Source organism: Mustelus asterias, chromosome 16 (assembly GCF_964213995.1).
Source record: "Mustelus asterias chromosome 16, sMusAst1.hap1.1, whole genome shotgun sequence".
Classification (NCBI taxonomy): domain Eukaryota; kingdom Metazoa; phylum Chordata; class Chondrichthyes; order Carcharhiniformes; family Triakidae; genus Mustelus; species Mustelus asterias.
Window position 1 is genome coordinate 11,788,904 of NC_135816.1, and position 27,523 is coordinate 11,816,426.

At 48.6% G+C, this 27,523-nt stretch overlaps 1 protein-coding gene across 1 annotated transcript in view; it reads right to left on the reverse strand.

Annotated features, from left to right (window-relative positions):
- Positions 1 to 1,003: 1,003 nt before the first annotated feature.
- Positions 1,004 to 27,523, reverse strand: part of cdx1b (caudal type homeobox 1 b) — a 55,242-nt gene continuing 28,722 nt past the window's right edge. The window contains exons 2-4 of the mRNA XM_078231554.1: positions 24,439 to 24,447; positions 3,883 to 4,031; positions 1,004 to 1,201 (exon numbers count right to left, since the gene is read on the reverse strand). Coding sequence (XP_078087680.1) covers positions 1,004 to 1,201; positions 3,883 to 4,031; positions 24,439 to 24,447 — 356 coding nt within the window. The remainder of the gene's footprint in view (positions 1,202 to 3,882; positions 4,032 to 24,438; positions 24,448 to 27,523) is intronic.

Sequence of the window (27,523 nt, forward strand, 5' to 3'; positions counted from 1 at the left end):
AGGACACTGATTCAACGTTTTGAGCAAGAGATGAAGGGTGGGAGGAATGGGAGGTAGACTGTCTTTACACAGTGAGTGGTAATGAGTTGGAACTCGATGCTCACGAGGGTGGTGGAAGCGGAGACGATGGATGATTTGAAAAGGAGATCGGATGGATACTGAAATAAACCGGACTAACGGGTTAGAACGGGACAGCTTGGATCGCTCTATGGGGAGCCAGAATGGACTCAATGGGCATGTTGCGATATGGAAGGTGCAAGATAAATGCAAGTTGTTGTTGTACCACTTTTACGTGACTTCCACGGGGAGAGGATGCAGAATAATATCTATAAAAGCAACAAGACTGAGGTGCATTTCCCTATCAAAATCAAAGAAACATTCTTGGAGGTCCAATTTGGAAAAAATGGTGCCGTGTTCCGGCAGAATGCACCCCCTTGAATAATAAACTCTTTCTTAAAAAATAAACAAGCCCCTTTAACCAGGTGAAATATATTACAGCCTATCCAAAAAAAAAAGCAAATTCAAAAGCATTCACAACAGCAGAGGCCAACGCTTGGTGAAGCGGTCACTGATCTCACTCGGGAGAGTGCGGCCTTGTTACTGAACACGGTCTCCAGAAAGATCAACACCGCAACAGACGCCTACTCCGAGAGATGGCTCGTCCGTCTCTGTGTTTAGTTCTGTTCCCCTGGGCAGCGAGTCAGGTTTCCCAATGGATTGGCAAAGCAAAAGGTTAGAGTTCAAGCCTCGATCCCAAAGGCCCAACCTGTTCCTTCTCACTGCCGCTCCCCCCACCCTCCTCCTCCACCTTCCCGAGGCGACGAGGGAGGGTGGACGGAGGCGGCATTCCGAGTGTTCAATGACGGTCGCCATTCCCAAAGAACAAAAGCCTCTTCCATGTTGTAAAGCGAGTCTCTCCCTTGCTGGAGCCACAGCCTTGCCGGATCCAGAATAGAGCAGGCCCCGTTGCCCCCGGAGATACAGGTAGAGAGAGGAGTTTGGGTTAGGACAGGTATTCCTCTTTGATAGTCAGTGGGATGGACTGAGAGACAAGGTTGCTGCTGCTGCTGACCAGTCCAATGGCTGTGGGAGGCCCGGGGACTGGTGGAGTGGGCGTGGTCGTGCTGGCCTGCTGGGATTGCTGCTTCTTCTTGTTGATTTTCCTCTCTTTTGCTCGCCTGTTCTGGAACCAAATCTTCACCTGGGACGGGGCGAGAGAAGAGAGCAGACAGTCTACATCAAAAAAGACTCTCCATCATTCCAAGCTCCAATATCCAGACACAATTACTTCTTACTTTATTTATCAACTTAAAATGAGTGGCGTGAGGGCGAGGGCTGCACAAGTCTTGCATTTTTAGCAAGGGTAAGATATGGCACCTGCTGTGGGTGAGCCATTCAGGACTGAGATGAGGAAGAACTTCTTAGAGTCATAAAGTCATAGAGGTTTACAGCACGGAAACAGGCCTTTCGGCCCAACTTGTCCATGCCACCCCTTTTTTTTAATGATTAAGCTAGTCCCAATTGTCTACGTTTGGCCCATATCCCTCAATAGCCATCTTACCCTTGTAACTGTCTGAACGTTTTTTAAAAGACAAAATTGTACCCGCCTCTACTGGCAGCTTGCTCCAGACACTCACCACCCTCTGTGTGATAAAAATTGCTCCTCGAGACCCTTTTGTATCTCTCCCCTCTCACCTTAAACCAATGCTCGCTAGTTTTAGACTCCCCTACCTTTGGGAAAAGATATTGACTATCTGGCTGATCTGTGCCTCTCATTATTTTATAGACCTCTATAAGATCGCCCCTCAGCCTCCTACGCTCCAGAGAAAAAAGTCCCAGTCTATCCAGCCTCTCCTGATAACTCAAACCACCAAGTCCCAGAAAAAACCTAGTAAATCTTTTCTGCACTCTAGAAAAAGAAAGAAAATATTTTCAAGAGGGAGCTGGACGTGGCCCTGGTGGCTAAAGGGATCGAGGGGTATGGAGAGAAAGTGGGAATGGGATACTGTAAGTGCATGATGAGCCATGATCATATTGAATGGGGGTGCAGGATCGAAGGGCTGAATGGCCCACCTAACACCACAGTCCCCACCACCACCACACCCACCCCCCATTCCAGAACATTTCGTTTTACCTTAAATTTAAAGATAGCCATCTTATAAAACTTTGATTTCACAACAACTGGGGAAAGAAATCCAAACCAAAACCTATTGTAACATCAAGTAACAACATGGTTGCTTCCTGGCAGAGGAAGACAAAGAGTTTACTGCTGTGTGGGAGCATCGCACTGAAGAGCAGGATGAAATATTTTCTGTATTAGCAAGTAAATGGAATCATAGAATCCCTACAGTGCAGAAGGAGGCCATTCGGCCCATCGAGTCTGCACCGACCACAATCCCACCCAGGCCCTATCCCCATAACCCCATGCATTTACCCTAGCTGATCCACTAAGGGGCAATGTAGCAAGGCCAACCCACCTAACCTGCATGTCCTTCGGACTGTGGGAGGAAACCGGAGCACCCGGAGGAAACCCACGCAGACACGGAGAGAATGTGCAAACTCCACACACACAGTGACCCGAGCCGGGATTCAAACCCGGGTACCTGGCGCTGTGAGGCAGCAGTGCTAACCACTGTGCCACCATGCCGCCCCATGCTTTTAAAGTTTGTTTTCAAAAGGAAGGGAATGGGGTACAGACCGGACTTTGAGATTTAGGGAACAAGGAGGCATCAACAGGGCCCTGGCTGGTGGAAATGTGGCACACACACTTCGAGTGGAATGATTTTCAAAGGACATCAGAAGATTCAATCTGGTATGGCAGGAAGTAATGGGCTTGCTGGAAACTGAGGGTGCCCTGAAACTTCAGCTGGCATTCTCCAGTCTCGCACGCCCCACTATGGCTGCCAGCGAGAACGGAATATTTGACGCTCAGCCAAAACTCCATTCCCTGCAGCAGGACTGGAGAATCTGGGCCACGGGCGTGATCGGAGAATTGTGGCCTTTGTCTTGCATTGCTACCCATCAGCCAGAGGTGGGCATCCCATTGAGTTAATTGGTAAATGCAAGAGTAATCTTTTCTTTGATTTATTAGTTGCCTGTCAAATAACGTTTGATTAGTGTTGATTTTAGTTTGTTTGTTACATTAATGCCTTAAAACGTGACTTCTTGTCCCATGACTCTTTCTGTCGGTCAATCGGAAATTCACCTCTCTTTAAAAGTTATCGATCTCATGACAACACGAACAGCCACGAACGGTCACATGGATACCATACCTGCACAGACTGACAAACACAGATACATATGCACATGGGGCGGCATGGTGGCACAGTGGTTATCACTGCTGCCTCACAGCGCCAGGGACCCGGGTTTGTTTCCTGGCTTGGGTCACCGTCTGTGTGGAGTTTGCACATTCTCCCCATGTCTACGCGGGTTTCCTCCGGGTGCTCCAGTTTCCTCCCACAGTCCAAAGATGTGCAGGTTATGTGAATTGGCCATGCTAAATTCACCCTCAGTGTACCTGAACAGGCAGTGGAGCGTGGCGACTGGGGGATTTTCACAGTAACTTCATTGCAGTGTCAATGTAAATCTACTTGTAACTAATAAATAAAGTTTACTTTGCTTTACATGCTACAGATACACACACAGGTAAATGCACACACACCACACACTGCCAGCATTGGCAATAACCCCTGGCTGGATCTTCCTCCCACTCTGGACCAGACCAACTGAGGCTATTTCCCTCACTCACTGAGCACAGGCCGAGGCGCAACCTAGGGGGACATATTAAGCTTCCATGTCTCGACAAGTCACTGACCAATGACACCCATGGCAATAGTTTGCTGGGATTTAGGTTCTTGTTACACATAAATGAGACACACCCACCTGTCGTTCAGACAATCCTAATGCGATTGCCAATTCAGATTTCCTGCGGATGGTAATGTATCTGCTGTAGTGGAATTCCTTCTCTAACTCCAGCCTTTGATGATCAGTGTAGACCACTCGATACTTGTCTTTCGTTCTGGTTTTGCCTGCTGGTAAACAGGAAGGAACAACCTGATTTATTAAGCATGGCCTTGAACACGCGAGAATCTCCACCTTACAGCCAGTGCAAGGCCAGTGCTGGCCCGTACATTATCCACCGGCCACCTGTATTTAATTGGGAAATGGCATGGCTAAATACATTTATAAAGATACAGGGACAGAACGAGGCCATTCAGCTCCTCCAGCCCATTCCGCCATTCACTAAGATTATTGCTGACCTGTACCTCACCTCACTATATACACCTTAGCTCCATAACATTTAATGTCCTCATCCAACAAGTCTCACAACACCAGGTTGAAGTCCAACAGGCTTATTTGGAATCACGAGCTTTCGGAGCGCTGCTCCTTCATCAGGCGAGTGAAGTACTTTGGAAGTGTAGTCACTGTTATACTGTAGGGAACATTATTGTACACAGCAAGAGCCCACAAATAACAATGCAAAAATGACTAAATATTCTTGATTGAATGACGTTGGTTGCGGGATAAATGTTGCCCTGGGCACCAGGGAGAACAGCCCTTCTATTCAAAATAGTGTCTGTGGGATCTTACACATGCAACTGAGAGGTCAGATATCTGATTAGGGAACCTGGTTAACACTGCGAAGGCTGGTATTAATTGGCCAGCCCTAGTTGTCCTGAGAAGGAGATGGTAGGCCTTCTTTAATCCCTGGTGGTGGGTTTTGTACAAGGCGCGTTTCTCGCTGGGCCCCTTGAGAGGGAGGTTGAGAGGCAGCTGCGTTGGTGCCGGTCTGGAGTGGCGTATAGGCCAGCCTGGGTAAGGACGGCAGGTTTCCTTCTCAGTAAAGGCTATTCGTGAACCAGCTAGCTGTTTCCATTTCCAGATTTTGTTCCAAATGCCGCAAGCAAGATCTCGGTGACAGGGCTGGAAGTCATTACTGATTTGATGGCACAGTCAGTACACCATCATGGCACAGATATCATCCAGCAAGAAGGACCGAACTCCCTCCGCGTTAGGCCGCAGTGTCCACCTGGGCTGTGGGTCGGATTCTGGTGGGTGATAGTGCATTGGTCCCCCATCCCTCCTCCCGTTTCCCTGCTCCAGCTACCCTGGGGTGAGAAAGGCACGCTATTTCTTGATTCGTCTGCTGCAGGATTAGAAAGGCATGATATTTTCTGTGTGTTTTTGTTGTTGAAAGAAATACAAAAATAAACAGGTTTTTTTTTTCAGGCTCGCGTGCAAGTGGTGAGGGTGGAGTCAGCAAAAAGCATCCAAGCAGCCCAGTAACTAGTGGAAAATCTGGTTGTCAAACCACAAGCGACCAGCGTGAGTCACTAGTTGGTGTGTCGACACAGTGTCTAAGTGTGTGAACTGAAGTTAACTCCATAATGTGACAGTCCCAAAACAACATTGGCGTGAAATGTGTCAAATAACATCGATAGCAGCATGCCCTTCCGTTTACACATCACTGGGTCCATCTGAGCACAGCAAGAAGGAACAACATGTCACCCTATTATAGAATGATTCAGTGCAGGAATAGGCCACTTGGTCCTCCAGGCCTGTGCTGGTCCTTCATCCTCTTTGCCCCGTAAATCGTTCCCCCTTCAAGCACTTAACCACGGTGGCACAGTGTTTAGCACTGCGGCCTCACAGCGCGAGGGACCCAGGTTCAATTCCCGGCTTGGGTCACTGTCTGTGTGGAGTTTGCACGTTCTCCCCGTGTCTGCGTGGGTTTCCTCCGGGTGCTCCAGTTTCCTCCCACACTCCAAAGATGTGCAGGTTAGGTGGATTGGCCGTGCTAAATTGCTCCTTAGTATCAGGGGGACTAGCTAGGGCAAATGCATGGGGTTATGAGGATAGGGATGGGATTGTGGTCGGTGCAGACTCGATGGGCCAAATGGTTTCCTTCTGCATTGTAGGGATTCTATGAAATGTTCGACTAACCGGACCTCTTTCGAAAGTTACTATTGTTTCTGAATCCTTTCAGGCAAAGAATTCCAACTCCAGTTTTTCAGATAAAGCTCGGCACAACATCGTGGGCCGAAGGGCCTGTTCTGTGCTGTACTGTTCTATGTTCTATGTTCTACAACATTCCGCTGTGTAAAAAACAATATCTTTCTTCTCGCCCTCCATTTGGCTTCAGTGACCCAGCCTGCAATGATTGATGGGAAGGGAACTCTGAACTCTACCAACCCTATGAGAGAAGAAATTCCTCCTCATCGCCATACTTGATGGGAGACCCCTTATTTTTAAACTGCCCATTCCCCCCCACAACCCCGCAGTTCTTTTTTTTATTCATTTGTGGGACATGGGCGTCGCTGGCCAGCATTTATTGCCCATCCCTAGTTGCCCTTGGACGGCTGTTGAGAGTCAACCACATTGCTGTGGCTCTGGAGTCACATGTAGGCCAGACCAGGTAAGGACGGCAGATTTCCTTCCCTAAAGGACATTAGTGAATCAGATGGGTTTTTCCAACAATCGACAATGGTCACCTGGAGATTCTTAATTCCAGATATTTTTTATCGAATTCAAATTCCACCATCTGCCGTGGCGGGATTCGAACCCGGGTCCCCAGAACATTAGCTGAGTTTCTGGATTAATAGTCTTGTTAAATTAAGGCCCCATCCACCCCCACAGTAGATGTAAAGAAATGCTAATGCCACGATTTCAAAGAGGGCGCCTAGGGTTAATATTTATCCATCGATGAATGTCATTCAAACAGATTATCGCACTGCTGAGTGTGAAAGCTGGCTGTGTGCAAATTGACTGCTGCGTTTCCGATATTATAACAGTGACTACGCTTTACCAAGTGTTTCATTTCTTACAAGGAAGCATTGGTTCCAAAACAGCCAGCATAATTAAGGATGCCACACACCCCGGACATTCTCTCTTTCACCTTTGTCCGTCGGGAAAAAGATACAAAAGTCTGGGGTCACGCACCAACCGACTCAAGAACAGCTTCTTCTCTGCTGCTGTCAAAGACGTTTGAATGGACCTACCTTGCATTAGGTTGATCTTTCTCTACCCCCTAGCTATGACTGTAACACTACATTCTGCATTCTCTCCTTTCCTTCTCTATGAACGGTATGCTTTGTCTAGATAGTGTGCAAGAAACAATACTTTTCACTGTATACTAATACATGTGACAACAATAAATCAAATCAAATCAAGGTGCACTGGAACACTGGAAAATATATTCAAGAGGCGGCTGGATATAGCACTTGGGGCGAATGGGATCAAAGGTTATGGGGAGAAAGCAGGATTGGGCTATTGAGTTGGACGATCAGCCATGATCGTGATGAATGGCGGAGCAGGCTCGAAGGGCCGAATGGCCTCATCCTGCTCCTATCTTCTATCTTTCTATGTTTCTCATGTCATGATTGATGCAATACAAATGCAAGGCTTTCCACTTCAGAGGTTGGAGAGATCATTGCCCGGGACCCCCGACTCGGGGGGGCGGGGGGGGGGGGGGGGGGTCACCGCCCACTCCTGCTCTTTCTCATCCTTTCAATCCGCCTGTGTGCTGCTTCAGAGGACAGGAGATCCTCGCAGTTTGCCAGCAAACAATTTCACCATTTGTAGTCAGGTTGAAGATACCAGTTTGTGTCGCTGATTCCTGACTCCAGTTAAAGCAGCACCAGGATTTAACCTCTGCCTATCACATGTCGTAGCAGAGCTTGACAAACCCCAGGCACCATGTAAAGCTCTGGACACTCTGGGGAGGCCTGGATGAGGTCTTGAGCTGAAACGTCAGCTAGTTTAGCCCCATCATTAGAGCAAGTCACCACCTTCCTAAAGAGGCACCTCTGCCCAGAGGATTAATCGGAAGCTGATTGCCAATTAATTTGCCGGCGAGCATGTTATTTTGATGGTTAGCGTTTAACCGAATGCTTCCTCCAAGCTGCAGGCAGGGGCACATCAGTAAAAACAGCATTAATTGTCACCTTTTACTGTCCAATTACTGCTGGAGGGTCGAAGGAAACTTTTAAAACACGTCAGGAGTCTCACTGGGAGAATTTCACCAACATTCAAGCTGCATTGATTCTGGAAATTCACACCTGGAGTGATGAAGGGTGGCACAATGGCACAGTGGTTAGCACTGCTGCTTCACAGCGCCAGGGACCCGGGTTCGATTCCTGGCTCGGGTCACTGTCTGTGTGGAGTTTGCACTTTCTCCCCGTGTCAGCGTGGGGTTTCCTCCGGGTGCTCCGGTTTCCTCCCACAGTCCGAAGATGTGCAGGTTGAGTGGATTGGCCATGCTACATTGTCTCTTAATGTCCCAAGATAGAGTTATAGAGTCATACAGTGCGGAACGTGTAGGTTAGGTGGATTAACCATGGTAAATGTGTGGGGTTACAGGGATAGGGTGGAAGGGAGGGTCTGGGCGCGATGCTTCTTCAGAGAGTCGGGGAAAACGAAATGAGCCAAATAGTCTCCCCCTACTGTAGGAATTCAATGCTGTGTTACATTTTGGAGACTGTCATTGAGTCACCGAGAGGGAGCTTGGCCATAACAGAAAACAGTACAGCACAGGAACAGACCCTTCGGCCCACCAAGTCTGTGCCAACACAGATGTCTCTCTAATCTAATATTTTCTTGCCTCTACACGGTCCATATCCCTCTATTCGCTGCCTATTCATGTATCTATCCAGATGTCTCTTGAACATTGTTATAGAATCTGCTTCCACCACCTCCTCCGGCAGTGCGTTCCAGGCATTCCCCACCCTCTGTGTGAAAAACTTGCCCCTAACATCTCTTTTAAACTTTCCCCCTCTCACTCTCAACCTGAGTAATTGACCCTTCAATCCTGGGAAAAAGACTCTAACTGGAAGGACTCTGACTCTGTCGTGGGTTTTCTTTGGTCTGGAGAGGGGATGAGTGGAGAGCATGATGTCAGGCAGAGTGGCTGCCGCTGGAGGGGACAAGAGACAACAGGTTCAGACATGCCCCCGCCCCCCCCCCCCCCCCCCCCCCCCGCCCCCACACCGTCCCCGCTACCCCATCCTCCCCTGGATCTTGGGATCAGGGGGATCAGGAGACTGAATTTGATGATCAGCCGTGATCAAAAATGAATGGCGGAGCAGGCTCGAAGGGCCGAATGGCCTACTAGTTTCTAGTTTCTATCTCTACCCCGGGAGCTCAAGAGCAGCACCCGAGAGCCTCTCACTCTGCAGCAGGGACATTGCTAAATGATTCGCTGTCCGTCAGTCAGGACAGACAGCGAATAGAGGGATATAAGCAATTGGTCCAGATAGGTAAACGTGATCGACGCAGGCTTGGAGGGCCGAAGGTCCTTTTCCTGCGCTGTACTGTTCGTTGTTCTTTGACACGACACACTGAGCGGGAAGGAGCCCGCACACACGGCCCGACCAAAATTACACCTGACCAGCACTCGAATGCTAAACCAATAAGCTTCTAGATTAACCCCGCAGGAAGTACAAATCAGAAATTAGGATCAGAAGCCAGATTTTCAAACAGCGTATCTTAACAGCGCTACACACATTTCAGCACCATTTTCAACCTTTCACTACAATCACCCCCCAATTATTTGCAGACAGAACTCCCAGGGTGCATAGCACAGCTTGGGGCCACTCTGCCCATCCTGACCGACCTAGCTCCGTGCTGGAGCAATCATAGAAACCCTACAATGCAGAAGGAGGCCATTCGGCCCATCGAGTCTGCACCGACCACAATCCCACCCAGGCCCTACCCCCACATATTTTACCCGCTAATCCCTCTAACCTACACATCCCAGGACTCTAAGGGGCAATTTTGGCCAATCAACCTAACCCGCACATCTTTGGACTGTGGGAGGAAACCGGAGCACCCGGAGGAAACCCACGCAGACACGAGGTGAATGTGCAAACTTCACACAGATAGTGACCCGAGCCAATCCGTAGAATGTCCCATGCTCTTCCCCAAAACTTGTGTTTTTCTCTGTTTCAAATTACAGTTTCCTTTTATTCTGAGGCAGCAATGGTTTTATCCATGACCACACCCAATGACAGAGCACTCCATGTGGCAACAACACTCTGCATCAAACTACTTCCACCCAACTTCACTCGTTTCATGACAACCCCCAAGAGGGAAAAATAATATTTTCTTGGAAGAAGAATTCAAGGTTTTAAACAACCTTTCCGAAACCTCCTTCCCTGCCTTTGTCTACGCAATCCCAGTAAAGCACCATTCAAGTACACTGCACAGCTCTGGCCTCCATATTACAACAACAACATCTTGGGTGGGATTTTCCAGTCACGCTCGCCCCAAGGCTGGAAGTTCCCACCCGAGGTCAAAAGACCTTTGCATGGTCCGCTGAACTTTCTGTCCCGCCCACTACGATTCGCGTAGTGGGCAGGACAGGAAAATTCCACCCCTTGTGTTTATATAGCACCTTCACCACAGTCAAACATCGAATCATAGAATCCCTATCGTGCAGAAAGAGGCCAATCGGCCCATCCAGTCTGCACCAACCTTCCGAACGAGCATCATCCCCAGGATTACCCCCCACCCTGTCCTGTAACCCCACGCATTTACCCAACGAATCCCTCAGCCTACACATCTTGGCACACTAAGGGGTGATTTAGCATTGTCAATGCACCCTAACCAGCAAGTCTTTCGGACTGTGGGAGGAAACCGGAGCGCCCGGAGGAAACCCACGCAGACACGGGGGGAACGTGCAGATTCCCCACAGATACTGACCCAAGGCCAGGAATCGAACCTGGGCCCCTGGCTCAGTGAGGCAGCAGTGACGTATCACTCTGCTACTGTACACTCCAAAGCCTTTCGCAGGAGGGTTATAGAATCATCTAGAAAGGTTGCCCCATGAGAGAAGGTGAGTAAATCAGATGTGTCAATGTGTCAGCAATCCACCCAGGCCCATGTCCCCCTCCTTTCCCTTCCCGAAAATTCTTTTGATTGAAAAAATTATCCAGATTGCCTTTGGAAAGCCACAATTAAATCTGCCTCCACCACACACAGGCAGAACATTCCAGATCCTAACCACTCGCTTCGTAAAAATGTTTTTCCTCATATTATTGTTGCTTCTTTTGCCAATTACCTTAAATCTGTGTCCTCTGGCTCTCAACCCTTCTGTCAGTGGGAGCATTGTCTCCCTATCAACTCTGTCCACACCCCTCGTGCTTTTGAACACCTCGATCAAGCATCCTCATGACCTATGGCTTCATTGCTGGAGCTATTCTTTGGGGGGGAGATGGCCTAGTGGTATTATCACGAGACTATTAACCCACAAACTCAGCTAATGTTCTGGGGACCCGGATTTGAATCTTGCCACGGCAGATGGTGTAATTGAATTCAATAAAAAAAATCTGGAATTAAAAATCTGCTGATGACCATGAATCGATTGTCGGAAAAACCCATCTGGTTCGCTGATGTCCTTCAGGGAATGAAATCTGCCGTCCTTACCCGGTCTGGCCTACATGCGACTCCAGAGCCACAGCAATGTGGTTGACTCTCAGCCGCCCTTGGACAACTAGGGGTGGGCAGTAAATGCTGGCCAGCCAGTGATGTCCATGTCCCATGAATGAATTAAAAAATCTTATCTGCACCCTCTCTAAAGCCTTTACATCCTTCCTAAAGTGCAGTGCCCAGAACCGTACAGACATACTCCAATTGAGACTGAACCAGTGTTCTAGAAATGCTCCCCATAACTTACTTGCTTTTGTAGTTTATGCCTCTCTGTATAACTCCTAGGATTCCATATGTTTTACTCACCACTTCCTCAACTTGCCCTTACAGCTCCAATGATCTGTACACATATAGCCCAAGTCCCTCTGCTCCTGCACCCCCTTTAACATTGTATGCCAGAGTTTTCCAGTCCTTCATGCCATTGGGATCTTCCAGTCCCACCGCTGTGAAAGGAGATTTCAATGGTACGCTGGTCGTGCCGCACTTTTCCTCGCCGTTGTCGGGGCAGGGGGGTTGGAAAATTCCAGATCCCTTCCTTTATTTTACATCATTTCTCCTATCACATGGCCAGCACGGTGGCACAGTGGTTAGCACTGCTGCATCTCAGTGCCACGGACCCAGGTTCGATTCCCGGCTTGGGTCACTGTCTGTGCAGAGTCTGCACATTCCCCCCCTCCCCCCGTATCTGTGTGAGTTTCCTCCAGGTGCTCCGGTTTCCTCCCACAGTCCAAAGACGTGCTGGTTAGGTGCATTGGCCATGCTAAATTCTCCCTCAGTGTACCCAAAATGCATAGGTTAGAGGATTACCGGGGTAAGTGTGTGGGCTTACGGGGACAGAATGGGCCTCGGTAAGATGCTCATTCACAGAGACAGTGCAGACTCGATGGGCCGAATGGCCTCCTTCTGCACTGTAGGGTTCTATGGTTCTATGATTTCCCCTCAAAATGCATGAATTTAAACTTCTCTGCATTAAATTCCATCCACTAGTCCATTTCTTCCAGCCTGTCTGCAGCCTCTTGAAGTTTCAAACCGTCCACCTGAAAGTTCACAATAGTTCCTAGTTTTTGTCAGCTGCAGATTTGCAAACTGTGCCCTGAACACCCAAGCTGGAGTTATGTAAACATGATTAAAAATAGATCACACGGCCAGAGGATTATAGAACAGCTACAAATTTAATTTGGAACAGAAACCAGAAAAGTCAAATGTTTGGAATGATCCCTGAGGGTTGAAGAAGAGTAAGAAGTCTCACAACAACAGGTTAAAGTCCAACAGGTTTATTTGGCAGCACGAGCTTTCGGAGCGCTGCCCCTTCATCAGGTGAGTGAAGAGCTCAGCTGAAGAAGGAGCATCGCTCCGAAAGCTTGTGCTGCCAAATAAACCTGTTGGACTTTAACCTGGTGTTGTGAGACTTCTTACTGTGTTTACCCCAGTCCAACGCCGACATGTCCACATCATTGAAGAAGACTACAGAGGTGGGGAGGGGCAAGATTATAGAACAAAGAACAAAGAAAATTACAGCACAGGAACAGGCCCTTCGCCCCCCCCCCCCCCCCCCCCCCCAGGCCTGCACTGACCCTGCTGCCCAACTGAGCTAAAACCCTCTACCCTTCCAGGGGCCACATAGAGGGATTTGAAAACAAAATGTGACTTTTAAATTCGGGGAATTGCATAACTGGGAGTCACTGCAGATCAACAGGCGAAGGGGTGATCGGTAAACAGGACTTGGTGTGAACAGGGGCAGCAGAGTTTTGGGTGACCTCAGGTTTACAGAGGTTGGATGTGGGAGACCAGCCCAAACCTCAAGGTAACAGTGGCATGGGTGTGAGTTTCAACAGCAGATGAGTTGAGGTCGCAGCAGAGCGGGTGAAAAGAATACAGACATATTGAACCAATGGAGGAACTGTGAAAGATATTCTCAATGATGATAATGGAAGAGTGAGGTCGGCAAAGGTTGAAAAGGCTAGAATAGGTCTGGCAGCATCTGTGGCAAGAGAGAAAAATAAAGTTAATGGGTTGGGTGAATGATAGGCGCAATATTGAAGACAATTTCACTGCTTCTGCTTGAGTGCTTGTGTTCAGGAGAATGTTGAATTTAAGTCTATTTATAAGTCACACGTAGACTTCCATTAACGCTGCAATGAAGTTACTGTGAAAATCCCCTCGTCACCACATTCCGGGTGTTCGGGTACACTGAGGGAGAATTTAGCACGGCCAATGCACCCTAACCAGTACAACTTCAGATTGTGGGAGGAAGCCGTGCTGCTAATGTGAAAGATTGGGCCGGCACAGTGGCACAGCGGTTAGCACTGCTGCCTCACAGCACCAGGGACATGGGTTCGATTCCCAGCCTGGGTCACCGTCTGTGCGGAGTTTGCACGTTCCCCCTGTGTCTGCGTGGGTTTCTTCCGGCTGGTCCGGTTTCCTCCCACAGTCGGAAAGATGTGCTGGTTAGGTGCATTGGCCGTGCTAAATTCTAGATATGATACTATCTGAAGAACAAAGGGATGGCTTGAGAAAAAAAGGTAGCAAGAGCAATCTCTTTCACCATCTACCTCCTTAGGTAGCTGATTGATTCAACAACAGGTATCAGTAGCGTCATGAGGAAATACCTTTTATTCAGCAAGTGGTTAGCATTTGGATGAACTGTCTGCATGCGTGGTGGAAGCAGATTCAAGCATGGCTTCCAACAGAGAATTGGCCAATTATCTGAAGAGAAAAAGGGCGATGGGGAAAGGGCGAAGGGAGTGTGACATGTGAGTTACTCCTGTAGAGAGCCGGTACCGACACAATGGGCTGAATGGCCTACTGCTGTGCTATCAACATTCGATGATTCTATGAGCTACAATGCAGTTATTGCCTGATCACACCGATCAGTGTCTGTTCATGTCCCTGTTACAGGCAGGTGAAGGCTATGCCGCTGGTGGAGGGATTCAGGAGCCAGCAGTCCAGTCACATGTTCCTTGTGAGCACATGACACGCTGCACACACCGCCGGAATTCTCCGGCCAGTCACGCCCGTCACCGCAGCCAGCGAGAACTGAGAATTTGGCACTCAGTCAAAATTCCATTCGCTGCAGCGGGACCGGGGAACCCCAGCCGCAGACGCAGTCGGAGAATCCCAGCCACGGATAAGGTCGGAGAATCCCAGCCGCGGATAAGGTCGGAGAATCCCAGCCGCGGAGGGAGTCGGAGAATCCCAGCCGCAGGCGCAGTCGGAGAATCCCAGCCACGGACAGGGTTGGAGAATCCCAGCCACGGACAGGGTCGGAGAATCCCAGCCACGGACAGGGTCGGAGAATCCCAGCCACAGACAAGGTCGGAGAATCCCAGCCGCAGACGCAGTCGGAGAATCCCAGCCACGGACAGGGTCGGAGAATCCCAGCCGCAGACGCAGTTGGAGAATCCCAGCCGTGGATAAGGTCGGAGAATCCCAGCCGCAGACAGGGTCGGAGAATCCCAGCCGCGGACGCAGTTGGAGAATCCCAGCCGTGGATAAGGTCGGAGAATCCCAGCCACGGACGGGGTTGGAGAATCCGAGCCACGGACGGGGTTGGAGAATCCCAGCCGCGGAGGGAGTCGGAGAATCCCAGCCGCAGATGCAGTCGGAGAATCCCAGCCATGGACGAGATCGGAGAATCCCAGCCGCGAAGGGAGTCGGAGAATCCCAGCCGCAGACAGGGTCGGAGAATCCCAGCCGCGGAGGGAGTTGGAGAATCCCAGCCATGGAGGGGGTCGGAGAATCCCAGCCGCAGACAGGGTCGGAGAATCCAAGCCGTGGACGAGATCAGAGAATCCCAGCCACAGAGGGAGTCGGAGAATCCCAGCCACGGACAAGCTCGGGGAACCCCAGCCATCATTTCACAAAATTATTCAATGTCCTTATCCCCAAGATTCTATACATGAAGAGGATGTTCACAGCATATTGAACATTCTTCCCTCAACCTGAGAAACAATGACTAGCTGGTCCTTTACCTCCTTGCTGTTGTGCAGAATCTTAGAAACATAGGAATTAGGAGCAAGAGTTGGCAATTCAGCCCCTTGAGTCCGCTCCGCCATTCTATATGATCATTGGCTGATCTCCATCTCATCCTAACTCCACTTCCCTGCCTTTTCCCCATAGCCCTCTATCCCACTTTCGATCAAGTATTTATCTCTTTCGTGAATCCATTGATTGATTCTGCACCCACTGCATTCTGGGGCAGTGAGTTCCATAGATTCACCGCCCTCTGTGAGAAGTAGCTGCTCCTTATCTCTGTCTTGATCTTCCCCCCTCTTACTCGAGAGCTATGACCTCTTGTCCGAGACTATTCTAGAAGGAAAAACATTTGGTAAACATTTTCTTTATCAATCCCATTGAGTATTTTATATACCAAAATCAAATTCCCCCTCAATCTCTGTACTCCAGCGAGTACAAGCCCAAGCTGCTCAAACGCTCCTCATACGACAGTCCCTTCAAACCTGGAATCAATTTAGTCTGCGTAATAGTGGCTGCCACACAAGGTGCTGGTTTGGCTCCTATTCTGCCCAAGACCACAAGGAACTACAAAGGGTCGTGAATATAGCCCAATCTCTCACACAAACTATCCCCCCATCCTTTGCCTCGACAAAGCAGCCAGCATAATTAAGGACCGTCCGCTCCCCGGACATTCTCTCTTCCATCTTCTTCTGTCGGGAAAAAGATACAAAAGTCTGAGGTCACGTACCAACCGACTCAAAAACAACTTCTTCCCTGCTGCTGTCAGACCTTTGAATGGACCTACCTTGCATCAAGTTGATCTTTCTCTGCACCCTAGCTATGACTGTAACACTACATTCTGCACTCTCTCGCTTCCTTCTCTATGAACGGTATGCTTTGTATAGCGTGCAAGAAACAATATTTTTCACTGTATGTTAATCATAGATCATAGAAACCCTACGGTGCAGAAGGAGGCCATTCGGCCCATCGAGTCTGCACCGACCACAATCCCACCCAGGCCCTACCCCCACACATGTGACAATAATAAATCAAATCAAATCAAAAACAATCACTGCATCCATGAATTCATTGCAGGTGAAGATCTTTTTGAACAGTGTGATGAGGGCGTCCTTTGGGGTAAAGAGTTCTGAGTTGCTGTTAGTGATCAGGTAGACATGTTAATCAGAGGCCAGGGAGTAAGTCTAATGATTTGAAATTGCCTTACTGTCCCACACTATCCTCCACTTCTCCTCCACGCTTTGACGTGTGCTCCAATCGAACTTTATTACCTGCTAATTCCAGGTATCCATCCTGATTGTCAACATAATCGAAGGCCAATTGCACAATGCCTCCGCTGACAGAAAGTTTATGATGAAAAATTGGTGTCCCTGATAGCGATTCTTGAGAGACCTAACTTGAGTTGTTGATAAGAAGCTTATCCTGGTTAATGGATAATGTGAGCTTTATTCCACTTCTCCTCACGGAATTCAACAACAAGTCCTTGGCTTTTCCGCAGCTCTGAGTCAGTGGGTGACCCTTCCCCCGGTAGCCACCCAATCAAAATTGGAGAATGAGCAGCCAATGTTTACTGACAATGTTTAGAGACAAGAAAGTATTTGTTTATCCAGAGTGCTTTTCACCACTTCAGAATGCCCCAAAGTGTTTTACAGCATCGAGATATCAAATATACAGCAAAGGAACAGGCCATTCAGCCCATTTAGTCCATGCTGGTGCTTATGCTTCACTCCTCCCCTCTTTCCCCAACCAACTTTGTCAGAATATCCTTCTATTCCTTTCTCCCTCATGTTGCTTAGCTTTCCCTCGGGTGCACCTAATGGCGGCACGGTAGCACAGTGGTTAGCACTGCTGCTTCACAGCTCCAGGGTCCTGGGTTCGATTCCCGGCTCGGGTCACTGTCTGTGTGGAGTTTGCAAATTCTCCTCGTGTCTGCGTGGGTTTCCTCCGGGTGCTCCGGTTTCCTCCCACAGTCCAAAGATGTGCGGGTTAGGTTGATTGGCCAGGTTAAAAAAAAAATTGCCCCCTAGAGTCCAGGGATGCATAGGTTGGAGGGATTAGCGGGTAAATATGTGGGGGTAGGGCCTGGGTGGGATTGTGGTCGGTGCAGACTCGATGGGCCGAATGGCCTCCTTCTGCACTGTAGGGTTTCTACGATTTCTAATCTGTTCGTCTTGCTACCCGGAGCAGCAACTTCCACATTCTCACTGCTCTCGAGGGAAAAGGAGTTTCCTTTCAATTCCCCATTTGATTTCCTGGTGACTATCCTAAATTGTTGGCCTCTGCTTGAGCTCTTGATCTGAAGTCTACTCACTGTTGTAAAGTAAGAATGACAGCAGCCAATGTCTACACAGCAAGCTCCCACAAACAGCAATCTGATAATTGTCAGAAACAATACATATACATTAGGTATATGAAGGGATATTGGTTACATACCATCCCATGACACTGGAGGCCACAACCCTACTTTTCTTCTACATTGTGCCATGGGGTCTTTTACATCCACCACAGATGGAAACGCCAGTTTAATGCCTCATCCAAAAGAGAAAGTGCAGTGCTCCCTTGGTACTGCACTGGGATATCGATCTGGATTATATATCTGGAGTGAGATTTGAACCCACGATTTTCTGCCTGAATTCTAACTGTAATCTCCATTAGATGTACAGCTCCCCCCCTTGCCTCCAAACCCTTACCCCGCTTGCCCTGCTTGCCTTTATAGGACGGGGTATAGAGTATAAAAGCTGGAGTCTGATGATGCAGCTGTATAGAACGCTGGTTAGGCCACATTTGGAGTACTGTGTCCAGTTCTGGTCGCCGCACTACCAGAAGGACGTGGAGGCATTGGAGAGAGTGCAGAGAAGGTTTACCAGGATGTTGCCTGGTATGGAGGGTCTTAGCTATGAGGAGAGATTGGGTAGACTGGGGTTGTTCTCCTTGGAAAGACGGAGAATGAGGGGAGATCTAATAGAGGTATACAAGATTATGAAGGGTATAGATAGGGTGAACAGTGGGAAGCTTTTTCCCAGGTCGGAGGTGATGATCACGAGGGGTCACGGGCTCAAGCTGAGAGGGGCGAAGTATAACTCAGACATCAGAGGGACGTTTTTTACACAGAGGGTGGTGGGGGCCTGGAATGCGCTGCCAAGTAGGGTGGTGGAGGCAGGCACGCTGACATCGTTTAAGACTTACCTGGATAGTCACATGAGCAGCCTGGGAATGGAGGGATACAAATGATTGGTCTAGTTGGACCAAGGAGCGGCACAGGCTTGGAGGGCCGAAGGGCCTGTTTCCTGTGCTGTACTGTTCTTTGTTCTTTGTTTGTTCTCTACACCCTGCCAATTCTGGCCACTTGAGTCTTCCCGACTTCAATCATTCCACCCTCGGCGGCCGCGTCTTCTGCTGCCTGGGCCCTAAGCTCTGTCCACCCTGAACCTCTGTCCCTTTCCAACTCCTCCTCCCTCTTTAAGACACACCTATATCTTTGGCCAATCTTTTGGTCACCTGCCTTATGTAGTGTCTCCTTATGTGGATAGATGCTAACCTGTATCCCATAACCCTCCTTTAAAGTGCTGTTCTTACTTTAGAGGTGCCATAGGAACACAGGTTATCTGAGTCAGAGAGGAGAGTCTTGCCCAGTGAAGCGAATCAACGGTCTGGGAACTGATGTTCTCTCATCTACAGCTGTCAGTATCGCTAACTCTTTCACCACACTGTGGACATTCCTCTTCTGAACCTTCTTCACCTGTCCATACTTAAATGTAAATATCCCAGCCAACACACTCTTCCACCCTGTTTGCTGACTGTGTTACAATCAAGACCCGCTGCCAAACTCACCCTTTTCCAAATCTCAGCACTTCATCGGCTGGGGCATTGAGTTTAAAAATTGGCAAGTCATGTTGCAGCTTCATAGAACCTTAGTTAGGCCGCACTTGGAATATAGTGTTCAATTCTGGTTCGCCACACTACCAGAAGGATGCGGAGGCTTTGGAGAGGGTACAGAAAAGATTTACCAGGATGTTGCCTGGCATGGAGCTCATTAGCTATGAGGAGAGGTTGGAGAAATTTGGTTTGTTCTCACTGGAACGACGGAGGGTAAGGGGCGACCTGATAGAAGTCTACAAGATTGTGAGAGGCATGGACAGAGTGGATAGTCAGAAGCTTTTTCCCAGGGTGGAAGAGTCAATTACTAGGGGGCATAGGTTTAAGGTGCGAGGGACAAGGTTTAAAGGAGATGTATGAGGCAAGTTTTTTCCATAGATGGTGTTGGGTGACTGGAACTCGCTGCCAAGGGTAGTGGTGGAAGCAGATACGATAGTGGCTTTTAAGGGGTATCTGGACAAATACATGAATAGGATGAGAATAGAGGGATATGGTCCCCGGAAGGGTAGGGGGTTTTAGTTCAGTCGGGCAGCATGGTCGGTGCAGGCTTGGAGGGCCGAAGGGCCTATTCCTGTGCTGTAATTTTCTTTGTTCTTTGTTGAATTCCTAATCCCCCCCCCTTATCCTCTTCCTATAGGTCTTCAAAACCCAAACTTGGTGCCATTCAACTGAGGCCCGTTGATTGGCCAGACCCTCCTTTATAGTCTAGTTTCATATGACACTGGCCCTTCTCGGGACATGCGATCAGCAGGAGGCCAGTCTCTTGTACTTGTTCTGCCGCTGAATGAGATCGGGGCTGCTCTGTACTTTGGTTCTTTAAACCTTAGTCCAAAATTTGTCAATCTCTGTTTTGAATCTGCCATTTTGCTATTGCCCCCCCTCACCCCACCCCACACAGGTTCAACAGCCTATTCTTGGGGAGAGTGTTTCACATTTCCCCTCCTGTTTGTGTGAAAGGGTTCTTCCCACCATCACCCTGAATGAGGGATTTTAAAATTGAAGCTAATTTCCCCCAAACTAGCCTATTAGAATCACTGAATCCCTACAGTGCAGAAGGAGGCCATTCAGCCCATCGAGTCTGCACTGGCCATAATCCCACCAAAGCCCTATCCCTGTAACCCCACATATTTACCCCCTGACATTAACGGGCAATCCACCTAACCCGCAATCTTTGGACTGTGGGAGGAAACCAGAGCACCCGGAGGAAACCCACGCAGATACGGGGGGAACGTGCAAACTCCATGCAGGCAGTCACCCGAGCCCGGAATTGAACCCAGGTCCCTGGCGCTGTGAGGCAGCAGTGCTAACCCACTGTGCCACCGTGCCTATTGGCTCCATCAACCACCTTGAACACCTCAATTACAACATCTTCCATACTCAAATACAAGTCTGATTTATGCAATTTTGTTTTCACAGGTTAGAAATTGTGAATGCTCAGAGCATGTCGAGGAAGGGGCAGAGAACAGGAAGAGGTCATTTAAAGGCCAGTCAAACCCGTTCGCCATTCAATGAGATCACCAACGTGAATCTTAACTCCATCTACCCACCTTGACTCCACATTATTTCATACACTTGCCTGGTAAAGTCTATCAAACACTATACTTTATTATCTACATGTATCTACATCTACTGGGCGGCACGGTGGCACAGTGGTTAGCACTGCTGCCTCACACCCAGTGCCAGATTTAGGCATAAGCTAAACAAGCTACAGCTCAGGGCCTCACAATCCGCAGGGGCCTCACAAAATTTCAGAAGGTTTACAATGAGGAGAACATTTAAGAGCGGATACCAGAAAAGAAAAAGAAAGCACCTGCTTGAAGAGCAACTCAAAAAATTACCAAAATTACCAAACTCTATGAGAGAGATCAAGCCAGCCAGATGATAAATACGTAATCAGTAAATGCATTCATTTGAAAATAATTTGTATTTTTCACTTTAAATACCTTGCTATTAAATAATTAAAAGGCATAATCATGTTTTCAATTTTTTTGTGGTGACCCAAGGTCCTGCTTTGGTACGCACCTTTGTGAGACCTTTTGGTGTAACTTTTTAACAAGGGGCCTCCAAGCTTTATATAGCTTAGGGCCTCACCAAGTCTAAATCCGGCACTGCTCACAGCACCAGGGACCTGGGTTTGATTCCCGGTTTGGGTCACTGTCTGTGTGGAGTTTGCACGTTCCCCCTGTGTCTGCGTGGGCTTCCTCCGGGTGTTCCGGTTTCATCCCATAGTCTGAAAGATGTGTGGGTTAGGTTGATTGGCCATGCTAAATTGCCCCTAGTGTCAGGGGACTAGCAGGGTAAATATGTGGGGTTACGGGAATAGGGCCTGGGCGGGATTGTGTTCGGTGCAGACTCGATGGGCCGAATGGCCTTCTTCTGCACTGTAGGGATTCTATGAAAAAGCTTTTGATTTCAGATTTAAAATGAGGAATTGAGTTGGCATCCATCACCTTTTATGAGAGAGTATTCCACATTTTTGTCACACTTAGCTTGAATGGACCGGCCGCACCGAGGCTGATGGGGGCACAGATCATTCAGTAACTGCTGGCTGGCTCATTTCCTAAACTCTCCCTACATTGTCTCCCCACCACCCACTCTCTCCGCCCCCCTCCGTCCCACCGCCCCCCCGCCCCCCTCCATCCCACCTTCCCCCCCCCCCACTCCGCCCAACAATTCCTGTTGTCTCAGCACTGGCAGTACAATGGCCCACCTGCTCCCTCTGGTTACAGTAAGGGGTGATTCCACCAGGATGAAAGTCCATGCCAGCCTGCAGCACTGAACCCACTTGTCTGCCAGCTTCGATGGGAAGCTACATCGTGTGTGTACCCCTGGCCGGATTCTTCTGTCTGACCTCAGTCAGTATCCTGTCAGAGGACAACAGGGGAGCAATTTTGGAAAATGTATGTTGTGGCCTGGACTCTGATGGCGGTGCCCCACGTTCACCCTCACGCGCGTTGGTCTTGCGCCGTTCACACGGCATACCGGCCATCAGTACATCATTACCAGACCAAACCTCCGGAGCAGGAACTACATAAGAACATAAGAAATAGGAGCAGGAGTAGGTCCTATTTCTTATGTTCTAATGTAGTTCCTGCTCCGGAGGTTTGGTCTGGTAATGATGTACTACCAGTTTAGGCGGTTACCCAAAACCAGCATCTTACGCCCAAGGTTTAGTTGCCCTTCCTAATATCACCTTTAGTTCAGGGTCAATGTTTTGTCAGACAACCCTCTCTGTTAAACACCTTGGGACATTGAAGACACAATTTGCATTCATACGGCACCTTCCATGACCTTTGGATGTTCCAATGTGCTTTACAGCCAGGTTAAGCACTTTTAAAGGGCACTAACTGTGTTAATGTATGAAAGGCAGGAAGAGGAAGAGGCCATTCAGCCCCTTGAGTAGCACCTTGAGCAGCTTGCACCATTTAATTAGATCGTAACTGGTTTCTTAACACCTTCCGTTCACCTTGCTTACATCAGCCTCCATGCCATTGCCCAATCTATCAATCTCAGGTCTGACATTTTCAATTTCCACAGTCCTTTAAGTCAGCGACTTTCCATATTTCTGCTACACCCATTCTCCCTTATTAAAGGAGCTATTTAAATGTAAGTTGTTGTTGTTCCAGCCCTCAGGTGGTCCTTTACCTTGGAATGGGTGGATGGTAGTTCCTCCTCTTCTCGACCAGAGGAGTCCCTGGGTATCTCCAGCTGTGGCAAGGCCCCTTCCACTTCCGTCTGAAGAGAGAGTTGGAGGTTTAGTTTCGTCCCCTATCTAACATGCGGCAGCTCCAACATTGGACTTCCTGGACACTGAACTGTTAGTCCAGGTGGTTAATGTATTCATAATCTCTGGGGAATGCAGGAGCAGGAAGGGGACCATTCAGCCCCTCCAACCTGTTCCAAGGTTCAGTTATGATCAGGGCTGCTCTGCTCTCTATCTCAACTCCATCAATCCGCCCCTGTTCTGCATCGACTTTAATACCCTTGCCCAGTCAATAGCTACCAATGGCCAGGAATCTGAGTTTAAAAAAAAGGAAAGATGGGAAAGACTCAGCAGGTCAGGCAGCATCTGTGGAGAGAGAGACAGAGTTAAAGTTTGAGGTTGATTGCCTCTTGTCAAAACAGAGAAATCCATCGATCTGAGTTTTGACATTTTGCCAGGGTGGCACAGTGGCACAGTAGTTAGCACTGCTGCCTCACAGCTAAAGGCACCCGGGTTCAATTCCGGCTTTGGGTCACTGTCTGTGCAGAGTCTGCACGTTCTTCCTGTGTCTGCGTGGGTTTCCTCCGGGTGTTCCGGTTTCCTCCTACACTCTGAAAGACGTGTTGGTTAGCTGCATTAACCATGCTAAGTTCTCCCTCAGTGTACCTGAAGAGGTGCCGGAGTGTGGCGAGTAGGGGATTTTCACAGTAACTTCATTGCAGTGTTAATGTAAGCCTGCTTGTGACACTAATAAATAAACTTTAAAACTTTTCTGCAATGGTCAATGTTAACGCATCCAGAAAACTCAGGCTTCTGGATGGAGAGCATTCCAGATTTCCACCACTGCCTCACTCTAATTTTAATGTTATGTCCCCTTTGCTTTGGGCTCCACCACCAGGGGAAACAGTTCCTCTCTATTTACCTTATTATCTCCTTTAATCACCTTAAACACCTCAATGTAATTGTTACTTAATCTTGCATGTTCAAGGGAATACAAGCTTACCCTGTGTAACTGGTTCTCAGAATTTAACCCATTTATTAGCCTGGTAAACCTGAAGTAATAATCAAGGCCATCCCATCTCTCCAATTCCAATTCTCTTCCTGCACCTAGTGACACACTAAGGCAGAGTTTTGTCTGTTTCCATAGCTAGTAATTCCCGGGACAGGTCTCTAGTCTGTCGCCAGGGGCTTGAGGGGTGTTGCTCCACATCAAGCGTTGCTGACCAGGAACCTCTCCCGCTCTTAGCACCCACCGCCGGTGTGTTTGGAAGGATTTTGCATGTTGACACTCAACTTGTTTGGCCGTGTTATGACTTGGTCACCAAGTCCAGGATGGGACTTGAATCCGAAACTTCTGTCTCAGGGACAGGGACACTAGGCGCTGCGCTACTGGACCTTCCGTCCTGTCCTTCATGAAGGTTAAAGTGCTTTAAACCAATCAAGCTATTTGGAAGTGGAGTCACTGGTAGTTCCTCCTCTTCTCAACATGAGGAGTCACTGGGTATCTCCAGCTGTGGCAAGGCCCCTTCCACTTCCCTCTGGAGATAGAGTTGGAGGTTTAGTTTCGTCCCCTATCTAACATGCGGCAGCTCCAACACTGGACTTCCTGGATACTGAACTCTTAGTTCAATTGGTGATGGAAGTAATGTGGGAAGCATGACAGACAATCCACAAACAGCAAGACCCCAAAAGCAACAATGTAGAGAGACAGAGAGGTTTAGGAAGGCAATTCAAGGGCAGCCCAATGACCAGATGAACTGTTTTTAGTGGTGTTGGCTGAGGGGTAAATATTGATCCAGCCACAGGTGAACAGTCCTGCTCAATATTGGCTATGGGACAATTGTACACAGGCACCTCAGAGAGCAGCAAAAGCCTGGGTTTAACCTTTCACCTCAAAAGGATGACACCTCTGGCAGTGCAGCACTCCCTGAAATAGTGGATTGGGAATGTCAGCCTGGATTTTGAGCTCAAAGTCTCTGCAGTGAGTTGTGAGTGTGCAAGAATGATATAGTTTTGACAACATGTGGTATTAAATGAGTACTTTGCATCAGTATTCACCAAAGAGGTGGATGATGAGTCTGGGAAAGGATGTGTAGATAGTTTGAGTCATGTTGAGATCAAAAAGAAGGAGGTATTGGGGTTCTTGAGAAACATTAAGGTAGACAAGTCCCCAGAGCCTGATGGGATATACCCCAGAATACTGAGAGAGGAAATTACTGGGGCCTTGAGAGAAATCTTTGTATCCTCACTGGCTACAGGGGAGGTTCCAGAGGATTGGAGAATAGCCAATGTTGTTCCTTTGTTTAAGAAGGGTAGCAAGAATAATCCAGGTAATTACAGGCCGGTGAGCCTTACATCAGTGGTAGGGAAATTATTGGAGAGGATTCTTCGAGACAGGATTTATTCCTACTTGGAAATAAGTAGGCATATTAGTGAGAGGCAACATGGTTTTGTGAAGGGGAGGTCGAGTCTTTTGTGGAAGTGATGAAGATGATTGATGAGGGTAGGGCAGTGGATGTTGTCTACATGGACTTCAGTAAGGCCTTTGACAAGGTCCCTCATGGCAGACTGGTGCAGAAGGTGAAGTCGCATGGGATCAGAGGTGAACTGGCAAGGTGGATACAAAACTGGCTCGGTCAAAGATGACAGAGGGTAGCAGTGGAAGGGTGCGTTTCTGAATGGAGGGCTGTGACAAGTGGCATTCCTCAGGGATCAGTGCTGGGACCTTTGCTGTTTGTAATATATATAAATGATTTGGAGGAAAATGTAACTGGTTTGATTAGTAAGTTTGCGGACGACACAAAGGCTGGTGGATTTGTGGATAGCGATGAGGACCATCAGAGGATACAGCAGGATATAGATCAGTTGGAGACTTGGGCAGAGGGATGGCAGATGGAGTTCAATCTGCACAAATGTGAGGTAATGCATTTTGGAAGGTCTAATACAGATAGGAAATATACAGTAAATGGCAGAACCCTTAAGAGTCTTGATAGGCAAAGGGACCTGGGTGTACAGGTACACAGGTCACTGAAAGTGGCAACGCAGGTGGAGAAGATAGTCAAGAAAGCATACGGCATGCTTGCCTTCATCGGTCGGGGCATTGAGTTTAAAAATTGGCAAGTCATGTTGCAGCTTTATCGAACCTTAGTTAGGCTGCACTTGGAATATAGTGTTCAATTCTGGTCGCCACACTACCAGAAGGATGTGGAGGCTTTGGAGAGGGTACAGAAAAGATTTACCAGGATATTGCCTGGCATGGAGGGCATTAGCTATGAGGAGAGGTTGGAGAAATTTGGTTTGTTCTTCTGGAAGGACGGAGGTTGAGGGGCGATCTGATAGAAGTCTACAAGGTTATGAGAGGCATGGACAGAGTGGATAGTCAGAAGCTTTTTCCCAGGATGTATGAGTCAATTACTAGGGGGCACAGGTTTAAGGTGCAAGGGGCAAGTTTTAATGGAGGTGTATGAGGCAGATTTTTTACACAGAGTAGTGGGTGCCTGGAACTCGTTGCCGGGAGAGGTAGTGGAAGCGGATACGGTCGTGACTTTTAAGGGGCATCTTAACAAATACATGAATAGGATGGGAATAGAGGGATATGGTCCCCGGAAGGGTAGGGGGTTTTAGTTCAGTCGGGCAGGCTTGGAGGCTGAAGGGCCTGTTCCTGTGCTGTAATTCTCTTTGTTCTTTGTGACAGTTTAGAAGCTGATGGTCTACTGACTGAGGGTGATTTAGCCATTTTCATCCATACCAGACACATATTGTACTCCACGTTCTGCTGCTTCTATGAGTAATAATCCTCAGTGTTGATCATTGAAATTGCTATGAGTCTTGTGAATGATTTACAGAGATGACTCATGGTGAAGGGTTGCACAGTGAACTCATTTGTTTTCTGTTGCTAATTGCACTGTATCTAAGATAACACGATCACTCAGTTATATACTCCATTCCCTCCCGCCTAATGTCCGACACAGCACAGAGACCTAATGTAGGTGGACATTATGCACTTGCAAGAGTACGGGGGGGGGGGGGGGGGGGGGGGGGGGGGGGGGGGTGGCACAGTGGTTAGCACTGCTGCCTCACAGCGCCAGGGACCCGGATTCGATTCCCGGCTCAGGTCTCTGTCTGTGTGGAGTTTGCACATTCTCCCCGTGTCTGCGGGGGTTTCCTTCGGTTGCTCCGGTTTCCTCCCACACTCCAAAGGTGTGCTGGTTCGGTTGATTGGCCATGCTAAATTGACCCTAGCAGGGTAAATATGTGGGGTTATGGAAATAGAGCCTGGGTGGGATTGTGGTCGGTGCAGACTCGATGGGCCGAATGGCCTCCTTCTGCACTGTTTCGATGAATCCTCATCCCTGTGTTCAAATCCCTTGGCCCTTCCTAGCTCCATAACTGCCCCTGTAGGGCAGCACGGTGGCATAGTGATTAGCACTGCTGCCTCACAGCACCAGAGACCCGGGTTCAATTCCCGGCTTGGGCCTGTGTGGAGTTTGCACATCCTCCTTGTATCCACATGGGTTTCCTCTGGGTGCTTTGGGGGTTTCCTCCCAC